The sequence below is a fragment of the Paecilomyces variotii genome, assembly GCF_004022145.1.
Source record: "Paecilomyces variotii strain CBS 101075 chromosome Unknown C8Q69scaffold_8, whole genome shotgun sequence".
Taxonomy (NCBI): Eukaryota; Fungi; Ascomycota; class Eurotiomycetes; order Eurotiales; family Thermoascaceae; genus Paecilomyces; species Paecilomyces variotii.
In genome coordinates this window covers 1,110,261-1,134,582 of record NW_021167147.1, presented here as the reverse complement: position 1 = coordinate 1,134,582, position 24,322 = coordinate 1,110,261, and the positions used below count along the sequence as shown (strand labels likewise).

Below are 24,322 nucleotides of genomic sequence, written 5' to 3'. Positions count from 1 at the left end.
AGTCCCTAGTTACCACCGCTAATTTAGCCAGTAGTAATTACCCTGGTCTGGGCTATATTACTGGGCTACAGTAAGAGTGTCGCATACCTATTGAATAGCAGCACGGAAAGCATAATCTGACCTGACCTAACCTGACCTAAACACCCTTGAATTTACTTACTTGCTTACTTACTTCTAGGTCTCCAGGGGGGGATATGAACCCATGTTTATCTCCCTAAGTATAGGTATGCAAAGGATCTATGGTAGTAATCAAGTAATAATCTAGTAACTAAGTTCTATCCTATAATCACGATTCGAAGAACCTGTCGCAAATGGATGATTGATTGATAGATTATCTGGCGTTTGCTTTGTGGGTTGACAAAGAGGAGTTATATCCGGGAGGGGAAAATTATGGAGTCTTGGTGATTTTTTTTTTCTTTCTCGAAGTTGTGCGTTGGATAGTTAGTTATTGCACGTGATGACTCACGGTTAGAAATGAAGTCATAGATATTATGGGTTATTATCACATCTGCGTAGGATGTTATTATTATCTTGTCAAAGGTCTTTTTGTGGATATTGTGGAGTAACTACAAGTTTGATGATCTGATAATTCACTGGAGTATGTTAGTTAGTAGTAGTAGTAGTTACTGATGTTGAAACCCTACGATATCAGCAGTCCTTTTTGGGCGATCGGACGCAAAGAGTCTATCCTGGCGGTTAGTAGCTGGGACAGTAGGTACCTGTGGCTAAGAGAGGCCATCAAACAAGATATATCTTAGGACTAGAAGCAGTCCAAATCTCAAGCTTGAGGGTCGTTTCTTGAACCCTTGGTATTGTGTAGCGCTCTGCAGACCTTGCCAATTGACAGAATTATCGAGATGCTTCTCGTGTTTCCAGTCTGGACCGACCTCGCTTCGTTTTGTCTCCCGGTGGTGTATAATGCCATAATGTCATCGTATCAAGCAGTCCAGGGGATAGGTTGGAGGTGTCTCGAGTTCTCGAAAGAACTCCTGTCAGGTTGTGCTCGATGGAAGTGATGTTGAACGGCGAGAGGGGGATAGGGACGAGTCAAGTCTGATGCAAATGTGAACGTCTCCGAACCTGTGGTGCGAGATCATCGCATATTGTCAGCAAAGACCGGTAGCTTGGCAGGGATCGGAATCTCACCGAGACCAGGTGGAAATAATAATAGAATAGCGTGTCAAATAATAAGGGTGGATGAGAGAAATCTCCTGGCCTTTTCTTGATTCGATTCTCGGCGTTCAATGTCGGCATTCGCATCTGAAGACCGTCGGATTGAGTATGATGTTGCAGCGGCTAAGTACGCCCAGACTGTTCCTGAGAACCGAGCTGGCCAGCAGACACGGTGCTCGTGGTGGCGTAACGGCAGGACAGAATGGCTCGCCTGGTCGAGCAGGATATACTTTTATGGCGCCCATGTCTGATGCTTGTCTGTGATAATAATATGTATGCGATCGAGTCCAGACGTCGATAGTCTGTTCCTTTGATTCTGATCTTCCCGCCCGCAAAGGCGGCTAGCTTGGAGTGTCCAAAAAAGAAGCGTCCGCTCGCAAAATAGCACGCTCGATAGGGTAGCACTACTGGGGTCCATGATCCATCAGACCCTAGATCTCGCAGGTGCTTCCGGAAGGAGACATGCTGTGGCGTCTTTAGTCGGCTTGACTGGACTCTGCAGCGGCCAAACCTATCTACCGTTTTTCCCTTCCAACGTTACCCCGTATTTTCCATCATCCGCATTTAGATTAATATCGAGGAGTCCGGACTTCTCATTTCCGGAAATAGTAGCTACTGGATCCATGACTGTGATGGGTCTGGAGTCTGGATTCTGGGACTTGTTTAGAAGGGCTGCCCTAGATGCTCTAGCAGCAGAGTTTGTTTTGACTTTGCGATAACTATGGTATCTGATTGAGAGAGAGAGAGAAAAAAAGAGACGGAGATTCCCGATATGATTACTCATTAATGATTACTGTCACTTACGGGATTACCGTTGTACACGTTTGGAGAAGGGATTGTCGGATGAGCAGTGAGAGAGCAGAAAGAGACGACGCTAGCATCGAAGTCATCAAAAAGCAAGCGAGCTGAGGGAGACCAATCAATTCCCCGAGCGGCGGAGCGTTCATTTGGACAGGGGACAATGAAGGAGCAGGATGGCTGCTGAGCTGGCCGCTAGAGCAACTCTAGAGCAACTCTAGAGAGCGTGCTGCAACGCCCAGTGCGACTTTGTATCACGACCACAGCCAGTGCAGTTTTCGCTTCAGGGGGCGAGTTGCTTATCCGATCCATCTGACCAGCAGTAATTGGCGGTGAAGATGACGCTAGGCGGGAACACAACCCCCTGACTAGCCGTGCTGGGCGGCAAGTGCGATGGTTCCTGAAACACTGCCAGATCGAGTGGCAGAACGAATAAACAGCCCGGTTTCCCCGGAATTCTCGACAGCTGGGATCTAGTAGTCTACAGTAGATAGATAGATAGATAGAACAGGGCAGAGCAGAGCAGAATATCTAGAGTAGATACCATCAAGTCGAGTGGTCTCGCATTGTCGACTCTCAGGAACAGGAGTAACTAGGTCACTAGTAACTAGTATCATTATACTCCGTCCTCGCCGTTGACAGTGATTATCAGGAGGCCCTAAGGAAACCCGCACGACAACGATCAGCCACCGCGGACCACCGGCCTCCACTTGGGCTATCTAGTCTATGGCAATGGCTAGTCTGCCAACCCAGCACGGCACGCTGCTCTCAGACCCAGTGATCGCTTCGGCCGTGGTGTTTCTGTGTTTGTGTTTCTCTCTGGCTTTAACCAAGTTAGAATACAACAAGTCGAGGGACGCGTTTGCTGGCCGGTCCACTCCCCAAGCGCCCCCCCTTTTTGGGCCTCCGTGAGGATCTCCAGGTTAATCTCCCAGCTCATACAAAGAGCCCCCAGCATCCCCCGGGCTGGCTGTTCCTTTCTTTCTTTCTTTCTTCTTCTTCTCATACTCCAAGTCCCACCAAGACTCCCTTCTTCGTGCTTGCAGTGTCCTGCTTCTGACTTCGGTCAACGTCCATTCTTTTTTACCAACTACCACCGCTCTCTTGCAAACCCGCACTCCCTTCTTTCGCTTCGACGCCTTGACGGATTTCATTTCCTGAAATACCCCCTCTATCAACGAATTCAAGATGCGTTTCGCTGCCTCCGTTGCTCTCCTGGCCGGCCTTGCCGCTGCCCTCCCCCAGGCCGCTGAGACGGTCTACCAGACCGAGGATGTCACCATCACCTCGTGTGCTCCCACCGTCACCAACTGCCCGGCCCGCAAGCACAGCGCCACTGCTGCCCCGGCTGTTTCCTCTGTCGCCCCTGAGGGCAGCTCGGAGGCTCCCGCTCCCGCCATCACCACCTCTGCCGCCGGCGGCTCTGCTCCCGCTACCAGCGGCGCTGCCCCCAGCGGTCCCGCCTCGGTGAGCCCCGTGGCCTCCGGTCCCGCTCCCTCCGCTCCCGCTCCCGTCAGCAGCGCTGCCGCCCAGCCCCCGTACCCCAGCTCTGCTGCTGCCCCCAGCATCTCGGTCATCACCATCTCCACCTGCGTTCCCAGCGTGAGCTACTCGACCGTCACTCTGGCTCCCTCCAGCGCTGCTGGTGGCCCTGCCCCCAAGGCTCCTGGTGCCACCCCCGCCGTCCCTGCTGGCACTGGCTACCCCGGAAAGCCCTCCGGCTCTCCCACTCCGTAAGTCATTCCTCGATTCTTCAAACTGATCTCACGAAGAATCCATCAACTAACAATATATCCACAGTTCCGGCTCTGCCACCCCCTCTCCCCCGGCTTTCACCGGTGCCGCCAGCACCGTCGGCAACTCCTTCGTCTTCGGTGGTGTTGCCGCCCTGGCCGCCGTCCTCTTCGCGTAAATTCCTTTCTTGTGAATACGATTCCCCTTGCGCTCATGTCTAGGGTCACATTTCGGCGCGATGCCGCAGGACTGGTAGCTGGGCTTGTTGGTGTTGGTCGAAAGATGGACCGCCGCAATCAACTTAGAAGCGGAGTGGAGGGTCTTGTCATTTAGGAGTGCCTTGGAAGATATCAATGTATATTCCCTCAAGCTTCAGGGCAGTTCATTTTGTGCTTTTTTATCTGATTCCCCCGCGGAGGTGGCCCCGTCGTTCGTGGATAGGGGTCGTCTGTTGCGAACTGTACAAAGTTATGCGCGTAGGGCCTGTAATTCGACTCTTCGCGGTTTTGCTTCTCTTTCCATTCTTCTCACGGTCTGCTGGTTCTACACCGTAGCCAATTAGGACATTATTCGTTTTTTTTTTGTACCTCTGATCATGTTTCCTGGTGTACATCTATGAGACGTTACGCATCTAATTCAGACTCGATTCTTTTCCTTCATCATCTTGCTAGTATACAGTAATAATAGTCGAGCGTGCTCGCAAGTTTGATGACAAGTTATATTTGATCTGAGGAATTTCTGTTGCTGAGAAAAACACTGATCAACCTCCCACGCCCATGCAAACTAGGCTTGCGAGGTTGTGTAGGCTCGCGAGATTGTGGTTTCGAAATCTTCCGGCTCGCGACCGAGCAGTTCACGTAGGAGCGGCGATGCTTTACTCGCTTCGCCTCTGCGGAAAGCTTCAAAAGCCGTTGCCCATGGTTTAGAGAGGTCAACGCCATGATACGTGAAGTTCGGCGAATTCTTGGGCTGGCGCGCGAACTCTTCATCCGACACCTGAACGATTTTCACAGGCTTCTTCGCGATCTTAGCCAGAATATCCACCGTCTCCTGAAGACTCAACACCTTGGTACCAGAAAGGAGAACCGTCTTATTCCGGAACTTGAACTCCTCTGGATTCTTAGCGAAGATATTCAACAGCTCCGCCGTTCCCTCTCCCAGTTCTTCCCGCTTGACCCAGGCAATCCCGGGGCCGGATCCGTCGTGGGCAATCTTGATCTCATCAACCGGATCGGCGGGGTCAAAGAACGAGGTATAAAGAGGATACGATTCAGAGTACAGTCCCTCCCGTACAATGGTGTAGGCGAATCCGGGATGCGAGCGGGCGCACTCTTCGAGATACTTCTCGGTAGTCAAATGAGCCTGCATCACATGAGCAACTGACTCTTTGCTTTCTGGACTGCCAGCGAATCCCAGGGATCCATAGAAAATGTATTTCACACCACTACGGAGAGCGTAGTCGATTGCAGTTCGGTGACGCTATCAAGTTTTTGGTTTCCGTGTTAGTCTTGGCAAGAAACATATATATATATATATATTATTATAAGTAACAACCTAGGTAGTAGTTAAGACTGAACTGAACGTACCTCAGCTCGGTGCTCCACTTCAACTGAAGCATACGAGATCAGGAACAGAGTGTCGATTCCATCAAAAGCATGCTCTAGGGACTTGTCATCATCATAATCGGCCTGGCGAACAGTTGCTCCCGCAGCAGAGGCATATTCTAACTTGTCGGGATACCGAGCGATGAAGACGAGATCTTTAGCCGGACGCCGCGGGAGCAAGTACTTGACAGTGCTACCACCAATACCACCCGCGGCAGGAAAGACGCCGATTCTCTGACTGGCCATTGTGAAAAGAAAGAAAAATAAAAAAAATCAACGAACAATAAATAAATAATAGATAATAATAATAATAATATTAAATATAACCAACGTTGGGGTACAAAGCAGGTCCTATTTATAGTGTGGGGATTCGATTGATTATTGGAGAGAGAGATTTATAATATAACTGGAAAATGCGTGGGTTTGTCATCATCTACTCTAACTTAGTTACTGTGGCTCTACTTACTGTGGCTCAACCTATCCCCGTCAGTTGTAGAACTTTTGATAACTATGATTTCAAATCCAAAAAGTGGCGACTTCTTCATATTTCACCGAGCCCCGGCGAAGATTCGGGAATTCCGGACCAAAGGTCAAACAAAAGCTTCAACTTGTCAACGATAGTACATACAAATTGTATATATAGAGTATACTCAGATTGCAGAGACAAAACCAAACCTCAACTGACATGAACTCGCAGAAGCAACTCTCCGCCCGATATCCTCAAACTCCCCTCATCACACTGACTGGCAAGATATTATTCACATACGACTAGAATTAGAGGGGATCCTACTTAGCGGACACAAAGCGGGTCTCCAACCGAAGATCACCAACGATAGTTAGTTATTTAACTGTCGAGATCCCGATCAGAATCGTGCCATGGCCTCTCCGAACAGAATAATTGCGGACGATTTTTCTTTCAGGCTGGGAACGATCCCCTTGCTTCCAGTCTGGCAAGGGCGACAATGAATAATACGGACATCGTTTCCTGTTTTCGCTCGGTTCTAAGTACTTCGGCAAAGAGGGTTCTAATCGGTTCACAATAAGTAGTTAAGCCTATTTTTTTGCTCATCAGTTTCCGGATGGATGTTTGTTGTTCACCGTTCCCTTTGTCAACACAATAATATTAATTAGTTATTTACCTGCCGGGTCGATTGTTAATAACAAACAACGAGTAACTAATGATGACGGTGGTATATTCTACTGTGGACTTTTTTTTTTTTTTTTTTTTTTTTTCTTTTCGCAATTGGAATTCTTTTGCTTCTAGCCCTTTGAGAGTTTCGCACCCCAGAGTCAAGACGACAGGAAGCTGCAGGGTAGACCTTGTGGAATCAATGCAAATGTAGCCTTTCTAAGTACGTAGTGTGAGCCATGCGTTAAGTATTCACATGTCTATTATTTCCGGTCCAACCAACCCACTTCCAAGGCTCTCAAAGTTCGCCGTAGACTGACTCATGGAGGTATCTCTCCCTCAATGGCAATTGCAGCGCAGCACATTCTATTCTCACCATAGTGCCAATTCCCCACTGTACATTGGAGATCTAGGGAGGGAGGGAGGGATTTCGTTTCGTTTCGTCTCGTATACGAAGTCCACCCTCGCCATCGTGGTCAAGGTTCCGAACCGAACTCGGAGAGAATTTTCGAGAGAGAGGCAGCAAATTCCATAAAGAACCCTCCATGAATCTTACATACGCTCCATCGATGGGTAAGTCAGCCAGGGATCCTGAAGTATGTTTCTTATTTCTATTTTAAATCTTGGTTTCTCAGAAGATGAATTGGCCATGTCCAAATGCTCCGCTATTCGAAACTAGACCTTTTATTATCATCTTAACACGGAGCTCGTCTTTACGGTTTAACCACTGATAACTAATATCATGGTTCGAGATCATAGTATTTATTCACTGTTAACTAGTGAGGGTCTACGGGTGGCTATATCTTCTGGAGTGAATTTCTTTCGAAGTTACATGCATGAGTGATAAGATGCGTCGATTACTCGAAGAATTCACCTACCCTAGTTTGAATTTTTCACTTATCATTCAGCAAGTCCTGTGAATTTTTACTAAAAAACCCCTCATCTTCCTACAAAAGAGAGAGAGAGCACTAGGAGAATAGCATACGATGGTTCTCAAGGACCAGCATATGGTACTCTGCCCTCCGAGACTAGTTACTCTGAAACCATTCGATTCACTTTTGATAATAATCCATTCTATCATACCTTACTTACAATTCTGTATCAACTTTTCTTTCTTCTATGAACACTCATATCATCTGATCTTCGACGCTTTAGGTGATGTAGACAAAGAATGACCAGCGTGTGTTCGACCAGCACATGGTTGCCACCCAGATCAGATTCAAAACACAACAACAACAGCATACACACTCCACCTAGCTCACTTGTCAACAAGTCTACTCTTACTGTTGACGTGTCTGAATATCCTTCAAGAGTTATCATATTTGGCTTGTATATGTCTTCTGCTCTTGGGGAATAGTCATTTTTCATCTTTTCTTTCGATTCTTGGTGGGAAGAGCTGTGGACCGTCTTCACTCGTCTACTCACTTCTAATCCACATCATCTCTCTCACACCTCTGATATTACATGATATTCATTACTTGTAACGATACACACATCGTGTAACGGAGGTATCTTGCTACGTGGAGGGATTTATCTCTAAAATCCGTCATGGAGTCGAATCCTGCTCTGAGTAAGTTCTCCATCGTTTGTTGACGTTTCACCATATAGTCACTTTTGATACTGATTCAACAAATAAGATCAGGGTTCTAGAGAACAAGAACAAAGCAGCGACAGGCACGAGAGACAGTCTTCACAAAGGTCAAATTCTCAAGTCCTTCATGAAGAGAATAATCGTGAAGATGCTCAGATTACCTACTCTGTCGAAGAATTAGAGACAACCATCGAGAAAGGCGTCAAGGCAATCGAGCTCCTCCGCGAAGTCTTTCAAAAGTACGGCACCTGTGACCAACACTGGGAGGGCGAAATCGCCAAGGTCCTCAACACCACAGACAAGACCAAATTTGTCATTGGCATCATTGGAACCACCGGAGCCGGGAAATCGTCCTTGATAAATGCGCTGGTGGATGAGGAGAGACTCGTCCCGACGAACTGTCTGCGCGCTTGTACTGCCGTCGCCACGGAGGTTTCGTATAATGACGGCGTGAGCAGATACAAGGCGCGCATTGAGTTTATTCAGCGCGATGCTTGGGAAAAGGAGCTGAGGATTTTGTTCCAGGACCTCAGCGACAGCAGCGGAGATGTTGTCCATGATAGTAGTCTCCCGAGAGACTCGGAGGTTGCTATGGCGCTTGACAAGATCAAGGCGGTTTATCCTTCGCTCAGCAGGGAAGAGATCCTTGCGTCGTCTGTTGAGAAGTTGTTGAATGACTCGAAGCTGACAGAAACGTTCGGAACCACACTCATATTTGAGGAGGAAAATCCAAAGAAGTTCTACGAGCGACTCAAAAGCTACGTTGATAGCAAGGAGAAAAGAAGAGGGAAGAAAAAGGAAGCCCAGAAAGATGAACCGGAATGGTGGCCCCTGATTCGGGTCGTGAAGATATACGTGAAGGCGGATGCATTGTCCACAGGAGCGGTCATCGTCGACCTGCCAGGAGTCCAGGACTCCAATACTGCTCGTGTGGCCGTTGCGGAAGAATACATGAAGAAGTGCTCAGCGCATTGGGTTGTCGCCCCGATAACCCGGGCTGTAGATGATGCCATTGCGAAGAAGCTGCTTGGAGACAATATGAAGAGGCAGCTGGCGATGGATTCTGCCTTTGAGTCCATCACATTCATCTGTACCAAGACAGACGACGTCAGCACTACCGAAGCTCATGAGTCTCTCGATCTCCAGCTCACCGGCCTCATAGAAGAATCTGAAACCAAGAAAATAGAACGCGACTTACTAGAAAGTGAGATTGAAGAACTTCAGACCATTGCCGACTCTGTCACGACAGAGTTGGCGCAGACCTTCGAGAAGCTAGTAGCATGGCAGGAACTTCTTGCGACATCTCGTGATGGAGAGGAGGTATACCCTCCTATGGAGTTCTCAAGTCCGCTCAAACGAAAGAGAGGCCGCGGCGATACGCCGGAGAGAAAGAGACCAGAAGTTGATGACTCCGACGACGAGCTGGCCATGTCAGACGATGGGGGAGATACTGGAGAAGAAACCGAACTCAATCAAGTCACCGAAGCCCCAGAGAGACTACGCCCTCTAACAGAATCCGACGTCAGTTCCAAACTTGAAGAGCTGAAAAGCAGAAGGGATGAGCTGGTCTCTAAGAGGGATGATCTGGCGCAGCAGATCAAAGAAAAAGAGAGAGCCCTGAATGATGTCTTCATGTCTGAAGAGGCCATACAAGGTCTCATAAATATTGAGTGTATCCGAGCCAGGAATGAATATTCTAAGGGTGCTATCCGTAGGGACTTCGCAACCGGGCTGAAGGAACTGGATGACGAACAGTTGGAAGCAATTGACCCGGACAACTTTGACCCTGAAATCCAGATCCGTGACTACGAGAAGCTGGGCAGAAACCTTCCAGTGTTCTGCGTCTCCTCTCGTGGCTATCAGAAGGTCTCTGGAAGGTTGCGGAGGGATTCCTTGATTCCGGGCTTCAACAACCCGGCCGACACGGAGATCCCACAACTGCAGAAACACTGTCGTCTTCTGGCAGACACGGCGAGGAAGTCATCCTGCCTTAACGTACTTCGAGGCATTTCACAGTTGTTCCAGTCATTGAATCTCTGGGCGCTCCAAAGGGAGTCGTCGGAGGTCTCGGAGAAGAAGAGGATCGAGCTTCAGAGCGAACTCGAAAATCACTTCGTCGCCTTGAAGAAAGTAAGTAAAGCTTATTCCACTTCTTGTTCAAAAGCAAAAACTCATATTATTCCGATTGTTAGGCTCTGGTGGCGTTGATAGAATCATTATTCGATGAGCAGCTCGACACTTTTGAAGGACATGTTTTCCAGCGTCTGAGTTTGTTATCCTAACTTCCATATATTACTGTCGAACAGTATCTAACTCGTTGATATGCTAGGACATGCAGCTCTTCGTGGTCGTTCGAAAGCGATGGCTGTCGTGCATCGTTGGAATGAACCCCATACAGGCCGGGGCGGTCAGATGATCCCGGGATACAGGTGGAACACCTACAGGGCTATATGTAGACGATCAGGTGTCCTTCAGGGCGTATATCGAAAGCTTGTAAGTCTATACCGACCGAAATTGATTCCTGTGACACTGACCCCGTCAAGGACTGGAACCAAGAACTGTAAGTAGATTGTCTTCGAGGGTTTTCAGTATACCTTGCTGATGGTATAGATGCGACCCCATGCTGAGAGATCTGCTTCCTTCCTGGCAGAGGTAAGAATATTCTATCAGCATGCATATTTATACTACTAACGATTTCCCCTGACGTAGGGCTTTCCAGTCTAATCTTCCAGACCAGCTGGGTCGGGCTGTGTCAGGCTCTGAGAATCTCCTCCAGGGCTTTCATAATTCCCTGATGCACGGAAACGAGGTCGTTACTGGTCATTACCGGACGATCTTGACGACGCAAAATGACAATTATCGCAGATCTCTGGGCGTCTTGTTTCTTTCAGCGGCTCAGTCGTTCAAGGACCTGCAGAGACGAGTCAGTCGAGAGTTCACTCCAGCTATCGCAGAAGCGATGGAGTCGGCGTACGAGCAGTGTACTGAACAGAGAGGTAAGTATCATGTCGTTGTCCTTCGATTGGTATCATAACTGACACCTGTTCCGCAGGCGCGGGGAGTCTCCAAAGAATGAGAAGGATCATGGAAGTGAAGACCGAGAATGCACGGAACTATATGTTCGACGACAGCGCCGAAAAGGCCGCCGAGTCCCTTCTCGGGGAGATAAAATCCATTCAAGATAATATCACGAATGGAATCAGGACTCACCTCGAAAACATCTGGCGTGATTACTATGCGGCTATAGTGGCTCCACAGCTCGCAGCCTTCAACGAAACCCAGATCGAGATTAAATCCGAGATAGCCAGTATCGTAAAACTGGCGCAAGATGAACTTGATCTGAACAGCAAGCTTTTACAGCGTCCCGCTTCACGTGGCCACTCAGGAGACGTCGCTGATCAAAGGAATATCGATTCGACGTCAGCCATGGATGTGCTGAGCGGTTGCGTGGAGGCCGAAGAGCATGTCTCGGTCAAGGTGGAAGACGCAGCCTAAATCGGAAGCAGTGGTCTGAATTCAACCTGAATTCTCGAGGCATCTGGTCTTCTATTTCAGGTGGTACGCTGGCGACCAGAAAAAGAATAAAAACAGAAAAAAAAAAGAAAAAAGAAAAAAAAAGTTGGAGCTCCACGGGACCTCCGCCTTTGTGCCATACGGCAAACATGTGAGTTCAGATTACTTCTTGAGTCACCTCTCCTGGCCTGCAGACTGTTATGTATTGTGCTACGATAGCCTGTATTATGTCGATCGAATGACATCAAGGTCCGGTTCATTGGGTTCTTTGGTACGGTGTTGAAAGCTCGTCTAGGTAGTAGATCTCGATAGTCACTCAATGATAAGTGATGCCACTTCTATCAAACAAAATTATGTATCTCCAGACCAGCTTGCTTGTTCTTAGTACTTCCTCAATCCACCGCCACAGCATTGAGGTCTCGAGGCTGTGCGCTGCGCGTAATACCAAAATGCGGATACATAGTGCCCGTGCCTCATTGCCGGCGGCTTGTGAGAATGCGGCGACTTATTTCCTTAGCTTGAGCCTTGTAGTCTATCTACTTGGATCTTCATGGAGTTGGAAAATCATCTACGGACTCCGGAGTAGTTGGCAAGCTAGCAGAGCCCGACAGACAGATACGAGAGCGCAGATCAGTATCTTTCGGACGGTTTTGGCTCTATGAAGTCTTGGAGTTTCATCCGCCCTGGAAATGCTAACCATAGACTAGCCCCAAGCTGTATTTCATATATACTCTCTGGTTGTTGCTTGGCCTGCTTCCGTAGAGAGGTTTCGTACTGTACTTATGTACTGTACCTAGGGGAGCCACCGACACACTGACCATTCGAATTTGATTAGCGTGGTTTCATGCCCACGCGAACACTTTCTCGATCGATGTTCTGAGTGGGCTTATGCAAGAGTTCGGCTCTGCTACTGCATGTTTCCCGACTTTGTTCCGTCGAGAGCTCGTATCTTTGGCCTGCTCAAACTCAAAGAGTGCTGTCTTCGGGGAAATAAAGGTCACGGTCCATATTCCCCTCGCAACGACTGTGGTTAGCCTTGAGCAACGGTTTTTCTCCACAAGATAGTTAGTGCAGTTGCCGCTGACCTGGAGAACAGGTCCCTCCTACCGATATGCAAGACGAGACCAACGATGCCAAGGACATTGCAAAGGAGAGAAACAGGCGTGAGAAAAAGAGCCGTCAGTGCTAACGGTGATTACCAAGAAGATCAGGAATTCCTCCGGCTTCACGACGATCTGCCTAGTTCGCCGTTGAGTTTTAGTCAGTTATCGGCGGCCCCGGCTGTTGCTGCTGTTCCTGACTCCGTCTCAGGATGTCTTGGCGGTTTGAAGCTTGTTTCCGGCCAGATCATGAAACGATTCTTTTCTCATCAAGCCTCCTCTGTGCCTGCCCAGCAGCTACGCCTCAACGGAAAATAGCAGCTAGCTATGACCGGACAGTTTTCTTATTTCCGGTCTACGCCTCGGTTATGACAGTTTCGCTGCTGTTCTTTGGCCTGGGCTTTTGCTGGTGCGCTTGGTTCTGCGACGGGCGCTTAAGCTAGAGAGCAGAGAACTTATCATTGCCCAAAGAAGAGCACTCTAGGAGACGGTTTGCTTCAGCTTTCTCCCGGAGCACAACCACTGTACACCGCCCAAGGGGTTGGCTCTGCTCACTACTGATGGAATGTAGCGCTTATTTCCTCGAGAGTTCCGGTCCCCGGGCTTCGATGATATGATATGATACACTCGCTTCCACGCTGGCCTGATATCAAACCCTCAAGGCGCGGGTCTAGCTTCAGACCCATGCCCCAGTGTTTCGGTGAGGCCATCGAGTCATTTGGAAGATTGGTCGAGGATGTGAGCCTTGACGATGTTCGTGAACCCTGGATTGCCCACCTGGGTAGCAGAGACCCTGGCTTGCCTGTTTTGGATCATTGTTGTGATAGGGCCTCTCTTTCGAGCCTCTGTCGTGGGCCATGTATGGAACGCTCGCGGCGTCTATATACCCCATTTTCTCTGACTCGTTCCTGTTCTTGCCTTTTTCTGACCGGTTCGTCTCTTGTTTTCGTTTCCCTACAATATATGGCCGCCGTGTCGCTCACTAAAATAGTTATGCCATTTGATATTTAGTCTAATTCATACTCTTTTTTTTTTCCCTTTACCCTTTTCACTTCGTCTCCTGGGAGCTGGCTCCTCTTTTCGATTCTATTTCCAGTCCTGCGGTGATATAACGAAGGCTTTTTCGTTGTCCAGCAGGCTTCTTTTTTCTGTCTTTTCGATTCGTCGCCCTTTCTAGCTTTCTTTCTTTCTTTTCTCTTTTTATTTTCATCCGCGGTATTGGAAGACCTGTCCAGTCGTTACCCTGCCACGAGCGATACAAATATCATTTTAGTAAGTGCTTTTCTAGGCATCCGACATGGCGATTGCGGGGCACCTTTGTCCACAGCACTTATAACTAATATGGAAGCGCAGGAATCTTTCATGCCAACCAGAGGCTTCCAGAGTCTAAATGGATTATAATAATACATTACGGCGGTATGTTGAGGAACACCCGGACGCGCGGAGTATTTGCGCAGGGAATGTCAAGGTGGGAGGACTGACTGTATCCCAGGAGCCAGTGGTCACCATCGACGGAGACGTCGTTTGAGTCGCAGAGTCTCGCTTCCACACCAGATATACACGGAAGCACGCGCGCAACAGGGAGACCCAACGCAGATAATCAAATTTCAACAGCGACTACGATGGAAGCATTAGGAATCAGAGTCTGGCCACCAGGTTATCAAACGCAAAGTTACCCGGCTGCAGGCCACCCTGGAGCACCTCCTCCTGCGCGGACATATGCGCCCACATATACGACGAATTATGGCCGACCCTTATCGTGGAACACATATGGCCTCTACCTTCCACAGTACTACTCATTACCTCCAGAGATGAATAGTGTCAATGACTTGTTACAAAATCCAGTCGACCGCTGTATGCTTTTCCTGTCAGATTATTGGACTACAGATCGCTGATATGATATAGCTTTCCACGAACAGAAACCCGCAGACCACTCTCTAGACTATTCGAGTTTGGAAACCGATGTAGGGACGTTTCCAGACAACCTTCTCCCTGCGGATGAGAACCATTCACTCGTGAATGTGAGAGGCCGTCCTCCTGAGCCGGAACACGAGTTGCTCAAATCCGACGACGATACCCGACGCTTCTCTGGATCTTCGTTCTCCATGTCCAGCGTCGGAGGTGGCTCAATAGACGTGCCAGACATGTCATCATATCCGGACCCATTACCGTATCCGGCTGACTATACCCCGAGGAGCTCGATGACTCTTTCGTCCAATGTCCTTTCTCCCGTTCCAACCCCCCGATATCCTCCAACGGAGTCGTCCAGGACAGGTAGTCGCGGGAAAGCCTCCCCGTCCCCACGACCCAATATGCGGGCCGCTCCATATACTTTGGATGGAGGGCGGAAGAGGTGGTCTACAGGTTCCTACGGACCGTCTCCCGTCCTCAGGTCGTCGCCTCTCCTATACCCCAGCTCCGAAAGCTACCACCGTGCAACGAACGTCCCAAAGTACTCTGTTCCTTCAGTCACATCGAATACTATCCTGCCTCCGTCAAATCTCGCTCCGCCGCCAGTTCTCGGGTCCTCACCAGCTCGTTTCCACCGCCGCGCATTCCTGTTGCCATCCAGTTCTGATAATCGGGTTCCTAACCCCCTCCGACTCTTGTCTCAGGGCCCCTTTCGAACTCTACAGAGCAGTGCGGATCCTCACGGGAATTGTCTCGATCATTACGCCAGTCTATTCGAGCCTCCTGATCTTCTAGGGCCTCTCCGCGAGGAGCAGGTACCCCCTCCGCCGGAGGATCTCCACCCGGACGACCCCGATCTGGTGCCGCATGAACAGGAATTACGGTTCGAGAATGACCTGTATACACCCCGATGGGTTCGGGGCCATGGCAACAAGCGGGAGGGATGGTGTGGTATCTGCAAGCCGGGGCGATGGCTGGTGCTGAAGAACTCTGCTTTCTGGTACGACAAGAGCTTCACCCACGGAGTAAGTGCAGCCACCGGCCAGGCCTTCGAGCCACCGCGAGAAACACGGCGGATGGAAGGCAACGCAGACGTCTGGGAGGGACTGTGTGGCAGCTGCGGGGAATGGATTGCGCTGGTGAGCAGCAAGAAGAAGGGCACCACGTGGTTCCGCCATGCATATAAGGTTCGTTCCCGCGCGGTTCGTTGATCTCCCGTGGCTAAATTCATATGTACATCCAGTGCCATTCCCATCCCAAAATCAAAGACGCTCCCAAACGGCGTCGTGAGAACGGCCGACCGTCGACGGCGACCGCGAGTCCCAGACCGGGAACACCAGCACCGCCTCGGACGGATGCCGCGACAACACATCCTGCGCCGGCGACTTCAGCTGTCGTGGAGAGCGCCCTGTCGAACGTGAAGACCGTCTCTCCTCTGCATACCATCTCTTCCATGATTTAGCGCTTGCATATATGTAAAGGGTTGACAGGACCGTGTGATGGCCACGACCTGCCATGGTCGCCCTTGGAATCTACGATGTTTATCATAGCCATTTCCCCGAGACGCAGTTTCGAGGGCTTTCAGTTGATTGATCGATTTAAAATACCACCGTAGTATGTATCCCATTCTTGCTGCATCGTTTCTCTCCTATCCGCTACTCATTATTGTATCGATAAGACCCGATAGATGCGTCCGAACCGCACTAATTCGTGCGGAAAATGCAGCAGTTGCACCCCGCTCTACGGAGTGTCATGTCAATACAGGAGGGCGACGCAGACTGGTTACTTCGGACGTATCCAGGACGGCGGTACATAGCTACATTTCCCTGCAGAGCAAGGCCATAGGCCCAACCTCTGCACTCAGCATCAACAGGCCTCAGTTGGGCGGTGCCGGAAGGACCGGACTAGCAGAAAAACAACAGAGATCGAGGCCAGTGCACGTCCATCCGGACTTTTGGGATTTCATAGAGCGGTATACAGAGACACGTGCTCAAGACGGGAAGAGGATAAGCGCCTCTGTGCGGAAGAAATACAGTCATTAAGCATCTGCATCCAGTATATCCAGCACTCTTCTTAGATACTACGACCACATGTCTATGGTACACCAGAATTATGATCTATCAACTATATTAAGCTGTATGAAGGTGTCGGGAGCCTCCCAGACTGCGTATACAACTCTGTTATCACCAGCCCCAACTGCGAGGGGCAATATAAACAATGGGGAGCAACTAAGGCAGGCTAGGTCGATAGGATAATTTCTACTCGAAGTCAGCACGGACTTGATCCATCGTCTCCACCAGTGAGGGATGAGAATCATGAGACTCATCTCAGGCCATCACAAAAAAGGTCGGGATCGTGGTGGCTGGGAAGCCAGCTCTTCTTTTTGGCCGGTCGAGTAGATCCTCCAGGTTGTCCATGATCACGGCTCATGCAAAACACCCAGCACCAACCAGACAGGAAGCACAGCGGGAGCAAAACAGCCATCGATAGGATTCTATTTATCCAGCAGCGCAGACGCTAAGCCGATCACCATGGGCAGCGCAGGCCCATTCGGCCCCAGTGGTGAGCTCACTAACGGCCACCGGGCGCGCTCCCCGGAGGGAAGTTGACGAGCGACAGTCGGCATTGCCCATCAGCTCTTTTGTCTCTTGTTGCTGGTAGCTCCACCGACACAAAAAAAGACGATCAGAAGAACCTCCAGCTCCAGAGTGGTGGGTGGTCTCTCTCTCTCTCTCTCTCTCTTCTTTTCTTCTCGTGCTCTGCTCGCTCGCATCCTGACTCCCACATCCACAATGGGCCTGCTGTCTCTCCGGTCGCGAAGAAACCACGTCTAGCCATCCTGCCGTGTTATTGAGTGCTGTGTTTTGTGCTCTGTTGCTGGCATCTTTGTTCTTGTTTCTTTCTCCCTCTTCCTTTCGCCCTTCTCTGCTTTCTCAGCGAAGCTTAGACCCCGATCCTTCTACCGCTTTCGTCGTAGTTCGATCCCGCAACCCGCAAAAGCTCCTCATGGTGCTCAATCATATCTTTTCCAAATCGCCCGACAAGCACAAGACCAAGACCAAGGAGAAAGAGAAAGAGAAAGGTCAGCCCAGAGAGCGAGAGACATCCAGCGAGCGCGTTAAGGACAAGAAGGACCGCATCGACCCCCTCTCCCAGCGTATTGTGATTCCGCCGCCGCCGCCCAAGTCGCCCGAATACCGGCCGTCGCCCACCGGCTCGCCGAGAAAGTCGTCTTCCACCTCAACGTCGCCGCGGAAATCGCCCACCAAGTCTGTCTCGCACCGCGATTATTTCCAGCACAGTCGCTCCTCGTCGACCACCTCCAACAAACGCAGTTTCACCATCTCGCGCCGCTATTCCTCTGCACGGGATCACCGGGACCAAGACTCTCATCCGCTAAACCTACCGCCCGACGAGCTTCGCCGCCTCACGGCCATGGCTACCAGAGAAGATGCGCGGAGCTCGATGGACGTCGAGGAGAGCCCCTCGTCGTCCAATACTGCTCCCGTCACATCGCCCTCTGGAGAGACTCCCAATGGAGCCAGTCCCGCACAGGAAGATAGAAGTCCAACTCCCCCGCCTCACCGGTCGAGCCCTCCAGCGCCGGACGCGGAGTCATTCAAGTTGGCGGGGAACAAATTCTACAAGGCAGGCGATTACAACCGTGCCATTCAGGAGTACAATAAAGGTAGGTTTGCCTCGTGCTGCGGTTGCTGAAATCCAGCAGAATTTTCTTCTTTTCTTTTCCTTTTCCTTTCCTCTCCCTTCCTTTCCGAAGCGGATATTAACGGCGCTCCTACCGTAACAGCTATCGAGATTAACCCCAACTCGTCCGCATACCTGTCTAACCGCGCCGCCGCTTACCTCTCTGCGGCCCGATACCGGGAAGCCCTGGAGGACTGCCAACGGGCGCACGAGCTGGATCCGACGAACCCCAAGATCATGCATCGGTTGGCCAGGATCTTGACGTATCTGGGACGCCCTGCGGACGCTCTCGATGTGCTCTCCAGGGTGCAGCCACCGGCGTCTGCCACTGACAGAGCTCCTGCCGAGAAGATGCTGCGGTTTATCTCACAGGCGGAGGAAACGTTGAGGAACGAGAAGGGAGGTTCGATGGCTATGTTCTGTCTGGATCAGGCCCGCCAGGGTCTGGGAACGGGTGTCAAGCAGCCACGAAAGTGGGCCCTGCTGACCGGAGAGGCGCATCTGAAGATGGGCAATGACAATGCCTTTGGAAAGGCTCAGGACATCGCCATCGGCTTGCTGAGGGAGAACAACCAAGACCCAGATGCTCTACTGCTACGGGCACGTGCCTTCTATGGTCAGGGAGACAACGACCAGGCGGTGAAGTATCTGCGGATGTGCCTGAGTCTGGATCCGGACTCGAAGCAGGCGATCAAGATGCTCCGCATGGTGCAAAAGCTCACACGGACAAAGGAAGAAGGAAACAATGCATTCAAGGCCCGCGACTACCGGAAGGCCATTGAGCTGTGGACAGCGACTCTGGAGATCGATCCTGACAACAAGGACGTCAACTCCAAGGTCTTGCAGAACCGTGCGCAGGCCTACATCAATCTGAAGGAGTATGACAACGCTATCAGGGACTGTACAGAGGCCCTGCGGATAGACCCGTCCTACCTCAAGGCGCAGAAGGTCCGTGCCAAGGCCTACGGTGCTTCGGGCAACTGGGAGGAGGCCGTCAAGGAGTACAAGGCTGTTGCGGAGGCCAATCCGGGTGAGAAGGGCATCCAGGAGGACATTCGCAACGCCGAGTTCGAGCTCAAGAAGAGTCAAAGGAAGGATTACTACAAGATCCTGGGAGTGTCCAAGGACGCTTCGGACCAGGAGATCAAGAAGGCTTATCGCAAGTTGGCCATCCAATACCACCCTGACAAGAACCGCAATGCGGAAGACAGCGATGAGAAGTTCAAGGAGATCGGAGAGGCGTACGAGACGCTGATTGACCCTCAGTATGTTTTTCCTTTACTTTTTTTCTTCTTTTTTCTGTTGTTTGTTCCGCGATCTAACAGTATGTACAGGAAGCGTGCTTCTTACGACAACGGAGACGATCTCATGGACCCTGCGGACATGTTTGGCCGTGGCGGCTTCTCGAACATGGGTGGTGGCATGGGCGCGACCACCATCGACCCGAACATTCTTTTCAACATGATGAACGGCGGTGGTGGCTTCGCATCGGCTGGAGGTCACCCGTTCGCCAGTCGCGGAGGCTTTGGTGGTGGATTTCCCTTCTAGATGATACCGATACCCACGAGTGCAGAAAGAGACTTGAAACGTTCTGTTCGAAGCCCTTGACGGTGGAAAGGGGCAAAGGCCATGGCATGATGAGAGATGATGATGACGACGATGGGTTACGGAAAAGGCTGAATCTTATTTTCCATTCCTGTCATGTCTTCTTTTCTGCGCTTCTTATTTTTCTTTCTTCCTTTTCCTTTCCGTCTAGTCGTCTGGTCATCGACAGGGAGACGTCCCTTTCACTCGCTCTGGGCGTTCCCAGTCTTTGTCCATTGTGACTGCCGTCCTCATCTTCTCTCTGTCTCGCCCAATCTTCACCTTTGGATTCCCTCTTCCCAGGGCCATATTATTCGACGCGTCACGTGATCACCATGTGCAGTTTTCATTTTTGGTCCCTTCTCTTTTTTTTCTGCAACCCGAACTAAACTCAACAATAGAGAGATATCACCCCATGCGGCTCCTTCTCACTGTACCGTTCATGCACATAGAGGCGGGAAAATCAGGTGTTTATTTTCATCATCATCATCATATCATATCCTATCATATCATGATCGTTCTTACCAGTTGAACGCTGTGGGGGTGTATCCAGTTGTTTTCTTGCTACTGTGACTGTCCCGTTGCTGATGGGAAAATCAAATCCAAAAGTCCATACTACTGCCTGCAGGTATAATCCATGCAGTTCAATTCAAAACGTTCTCGATGGCTTCACGTCCTCGTTCCATTCTCATGTTTAAAACATTGCATTCTGCGCGGTAGAGATGATTGCGCATCGGGACGTAGTATAGATCTACCTATCCGCTATGTTATACGCCCGATTGCATCATGCCTGTCATACTCGAAACAATGGGTATGTCATTTTACATGCGATGATGCCTGCGGACCAGATATTCATCAAAGAAGACGTTCCGCAGAGAGACAGCGTCTTAGACAGTATTAATTAGCCGGAATAGTAACTATCATGCGGGCCACCTGCACTTAAGTAGGATCCTGGGCGCATAAGTAGTCAATACTCTAGATCAATCAATACCCCGTAGTGTTCTAGAATGGCATCATAAGCAGCTACTCCACGTCACTCTCCAATATCTCGTATTCCGATCCTAGATATTTCAAAGAATCGCGATCTATCTTTCTATCTATCTATCTCTCTTTATGAGGACGCTACCAAATACAGTAGTTAAGTATACTCTACAACCTGAGCCGAGAATGGTCGGCGATGTTCCGTGGGGTTTAAGTATCAACCACGGCTACTGAGCCGAGGGGGTTAGTTTGCTGCTACTGTATACTTATCCCTCGGCATAACTAAGTGAAAATGTCCGGTATAAGGTAAATAATCACCACCTAACTTATCGTCCATCAGGCGATTGACTATGGAGTAGTATTTACTCAGTGGAGCCTCGTGCTGTCTGGGGTAGATGGAAAAAATGTCAAGTTGAACTAGCTCATTGAATACCTAGGTAAGTACTAGGTACCTACTTAGGAGACCAAGGTCAGAAAAGGGACAAGAACTACTTCTCCCCTCAAACCAATGCTCAACTCGGCCTTCGTCCGATTTGTCCCAGACTGGCAAGACACTTGAGCGTGCGCATTGACGCTACAGGCTGAAGCTTTCTACAAGGGTATCTTCCTCAAGTCTTGTGGCTGGCTTTCTTGATGCGGGATGAGAGCGATTCCTCCCCCGCTTTTCCGTCTGGAATCAATTGAATAGAAACGAACTCAATCGCACTAACTCTTCAACCTGCTAGTTAATATAGCCTGAAGTCGTTCCGTGGGGGAGAATAGTGGGGGAAGATGTGATCTACTTCGATTATCGCTGCAATGGGCTTGGTCTATGTTAATAGGTCCTCCCCGGATCTGATCATTTTCCCCGGATGGGGTATTTTCTCGATACAAACTGAACAATGGAAAGCGAAATGCGGGGGAGTATAATTCGTAGTTTACTTTCTAGCCTTGCCTTTTTTTTCATTTTGGGGATGGTGCAGGGCATGACCGTTGCTGCAATCATTATTGCGGACTGGGATTGAGAGCTTGTACTGTACAACGTAGTTATATTAGAGGGGTTGCGCGCATACCTTGGGTAGGAGTTTATTTCTATTCCTTTTTTTTTTGGTGAACTACAATCGCGTCCAGCTCTTGATATCTACTATAAAATTCGCGAATTAGTATTTCGCCAGCCCACCATGGGGAGAAGATATCTCGGTGGTGGTGGTTCCGCATTGACAGTATGGATCTCCATCGCAGCGTCGACGGTGTTGGTTTTCTACGGTTATGACCAGGTTCGTTTATCTCCTAAACCTCAGAGTACATCTCGAATCATCTCTGATCATATAATAATATATATAGGGAGTGTTCGGAAATGTCATTATCGGCGAGGACTTCCTCCGCACAATGGGATATCCCTCGACCAACATGCAAAGCACCATGACATCCGTCTACAACCTGGGCTGTTTTGCGGGTGCTATGTCGACTGTCTGGACAGGAGATGTTTTTGGTCGTCCGCGACAGATCCTGCTGGGAAGCACCATTATTGCTCTGGGAGCGACTATCCAGGCTGCTTCGTACGGCGTGCCGCAGATGATGGTAGGAAGAGTTGTTGCGGGAGTAGGTACGGGGATGAATACCGCCACGGCGGGTGTTTGGCAGGCTGAAACGAGTAAAATGAGGAGTCGTGGGAAGCTGGTTATAATTCAGATGGTGAGTTGGGTTGTGTTGTGGATGCATCGGTTCATGGAACCGTTTTATAGTTATCCTTCAAAACTATATTAATAGAGCATATATCCGCTAACCACGTCTCTTCTCTCACCAGGCAAATTGCATTACCGGCTTCTCTATTTCCAATTGGCTAACACTGGGCTTCTCCTTCGCCAAAGGCAGCGTGGCCTGGCGCTTTCCACTCGCCTTTCAGATCTTCTTCAGCCTTATGATCTGGTGTCTCTGTCCTTTCCTCCCGGATTCTCCACGTCTGCTCATCCGAAAGGGCAAATATGACGATGCTCTCGAGGTCATTGCCGCGCTAGAGGGTAATGGAGCGACGGTTACTTCTCCATCTGTCAAGGCGCAGTTTAATATCATCAAGGATATTTTGGACCGTGAACATATGACCACGTATACGTGGTGGCAGTTACTGACGGGACGAGGTTAGTTAATAATACCTGCCTCGATTTCAATCTTTCATCATGACTATTAGAATCATTTCTAATCTATATACACTATGTACAGGACCCGCTGGCGTTCTCCGTCGAATGATCCTCGGCGCATGGATCCAATCCATGAATCAACTCTCCGGAATCAACATCACATCGTACGTCCACCCAGTCCTTATTATATCATACCATAAACAGCATCCCTCCAACTAACAAACACCCCCTAAACAAAAAAAACAGCTACTACATGTCCTACGTCTTCATCAACGCGCTGAAAATCAACGAGCTCCTATCCCGCATCCTCGCTGCGGCAGGCAGCGTCGACTACCTCTTCTTCTCCTGCATGGCATACTTCTTTATCGAGCGTTATGGCCGACGAAGGATCTTCATGTGTTCTGCCGCAGCATGCTGTATGTGTTGGGTTATTATTGCTATCTGTCTGGCGATTTCGGATAGTGGACAAGGTGATCCGTATAAATTGGGTATTGTGGCCGTGTCGTTTTTCTTTGTTTTTTTCGCGAGTTTTGGAATGGGTGTTTTGGGTGTGCCGTGGTAAGTGCAGTAACTAACTTAGTAGTTTTTTGCCTCTCGTATTTTGATATTGGAATCGGAACTACGATGAACTAAGAGCGAAATACAGGCTATACCCAACAGAAATCAACGCTCTCGAAATGCGCACAAAGGGTTCCTCGCTCGCTTCAGCCGCGAATTGGATCATGGTATGCATGCATGCATCTCTCCCCTATCCCAATCCCCATCCCTTATCCGACCATTCTTCCAAACACATACCATCCCATCCACCCATCAAGATTAGGTATATAAAACCCTAACCCCAAACTTTCTCCTTCTACAGAACTACATGGTCGTCCAAGTAACACCCCCCGGCATCGCCAATCTCGGCTGGCGCTTCTGGATCATCTGGGCCTGTATCTGCTTCAGCTTCATTCCTATCGTTTACCTCTTCTATCCGGAGACGGCGAACAGGACCCTTGAGGATATCGATCGTTATTTTGAGAGTAATCCGGGGCTGGTTGTTGCGTGGGATAAAGGTGCGCTTTCCCTGAGGATTATTTGTTATTGTTGTTTTATTCCTTTTTTCTTATCTTCATTTTTTTTGGGGGGGGGGGGATTTTGATGATTTATCCATGCATGATACTAACTTGATGTGCTTTTTCTGCAGTGGCAACACAACTCCACCGACCAGAACAGTATATCCAGATGGACGAGGAGATTAAGCATTGGGGAGCCAAGGGGGATAATGTGGAGGACGTCCGTGTTCCTCTTGGGGAGAAGGATTTGGAACGTGAAGGAAGGGCGTTGCATGCAGAGAAGGTGGAAATTGATCTTGATACGGCGAAGTAGGACGTGATGGATAG

The 24,322-nt window shown here is 49.7% G+C and overlaps 8 protein-coding genes across 8 annotated transcripts; 6 read left to right on the top strand and 2 right to left on the bottom strand.

Annotated features, from left to right (window-relative positions):
- Positions 1–1,684: 1,684 nt before the first annotated feature.
- On the bottom strand, positions 1,685–2,332 carry C8Q69DRAFT_499884 (hypothetical protein; the record flags this gene model as incomplete). The annotated part of the gene is made up of 2 exons (XM_028632333.1): positions 1,978–2,332; positions 1,685–1,850 (listed from the first exon to the last, which is right to left on the bottom strand). The coding sequence occupies exons 1-2, from the start codon at positions 2,118–2,120 to the stop codon at positions 1,685–1,687; spliced, it is 309 nt and encodes a 102-aa protein (XP_028483842.1). The 5' UTR covers positions 2,121–2,332.
- Positions 2,333–3,159: 827 nt separating this feature from the next.
- On the top strand, positions 3,160–3,883 carry C8Q69DRAFT_508541 (hypothetical protein; the record flags this gene model as incomplete). Its single annotated transcript, XM_028632991.1, has 2 exons — positions 3,160–3,704; positions 3,772–3,883. The coding sequence occupies 2 exons, from the start codon at positions 3,160–3,162 to the stop codon at positions 3,881–3,883; spliced, it is 657 nt and encodes a 218-aa protein (XP_028483841.1).
- A 462-nt stretch (positions 3,884–4,345) lies between these two features.
- C8Q69DRAFT_473089 (hypothetical protein) lies at positions 4,346–5,675 on the bottom strand. Its single transcript, XM_028631020.1, has 2 exons — positions 5,292–5,675; positions 4,346–5,184 (listed from the first exon to the last, which is right to left on the bottom strand). The coding sequence occupies exons 1-2, from the start codon at positions 5,553–5,555 to the stop codon at positions 4,489–4,491; spliced, it is 960 nt and encodes a 319-aa protein (XP_028483840.1). The 5' UTR covers positions 5,556–5,675; the 3' UTR covers positions 4,346–4,488.
- Positions 5,676–7,986: 2,311 nt separating this feature from the next.
- Positions 7,987–11,879, top strand: C8Q69DRAFT_529219 (hypothetical protein; the record flags this gene model as incomplete). The annotated part of the gene is made up of 8 exons (XM_028633688.1): positions 7,987–8,008; positions 8,076–10,159; positions 10,222–10,297; positions 10,359–10,522; positions 10,573–10,589; positions 10,640–10,681; positions 10,739–11,025; positions 11,082–11,879. The coding sequence occupies 8 exons, from the start codon at positions 7,987–7,989 to the stop codon at positions 11,522–11,524; spliced, it is 3,135 nt and encodes a 1,044-aa protein (XP_028483839.1). The 3' UTR covers positions 11,525–11,879.
- A 1,923-nt stretch (positions 11,880–13,802) lies between these two features.
- C8Q69DRAFT_319489 (hypothetical protein) lies at positions 13,803–16,329 on the top strand. Its single transcript, XM_028627345.1, has 5 exons — positions 13,803–13,914; positions 13,996–14,058; positions 14,135–14,496; positions 14,548–15,740; positions 15,797–16,329. Exons 2-5 carry the CDS (start codon positions 14,033–14,035, stop codon positions 16,013–16,015), a joined length of 1,800 nt encoding a protein of 599 aa, XP_028483838.1. The 5' UTR covers positions 13,803–13,914; positions 13,996–14,032; the 3' UTR covers positions 16,016–16,329.
- C8Q69DRAFT_319477 (hypothetical protein) lies at positions 15,967–16,703 on the top strand. The gene has a single exon (XM_028627344.1). It carries the CDS (start codon positions 16,170–16,172, stop codon positions 16,593–16,595), a length of 426 nt encoding a protein of 141 aa, XP_028483837.1. The 5' UTR covers positions 15,967–16,169; the 3' UTR covers positions 16,596–16,703.
- Positions 16,704–17,559: 856 nt separating this feature from the next.
- On the top strand, positions 17,560–19,806 carry C8Q69DRAFT_404976 (hypothetical protein; the record flags this gene model as incomplete). Its single annotated transcript, XM_028628056.1, has 3 exons — positions 17,560–18,241; positions 18,362–19,523; positions 19,593–19,806. The coding sequence occupies 3 exons, from the start codon at positions 17,560–17,562 to the stop codon at positions 19,804–19,806; spliced, it is 2,058 nt and encodes a 685-aa protein (XP_028483836.1).
- Positions 19,807–21,983: 2,177 nt separating this feature from the next.
- C8Q69DRAFT_405083 (putative MFS sugar transporter) lies at positions 21,984–24,308 on the top strand (the record flags this gene model as incomplete). The annotated part of the gene is made up of 8 exons (XM_028628059.1): positions 21,984–22,079; positions 22,147–22,497; positions 22,610–22,940; positions 23,023–23,104; positions 23,187–23,498; positions 23,587–23,665; positions 23,800–23,995; positions 24,127–24,308. 8 exons carry the CDS (start codon positions 21,984–21,986, stop codon positions 24,306–24,308), a joined length of 1,629 nt encoding a protein of 542 aa, XP_028483835.1.
- Positions 24,309–24,322: the final 14 nt, after the last annotated feature.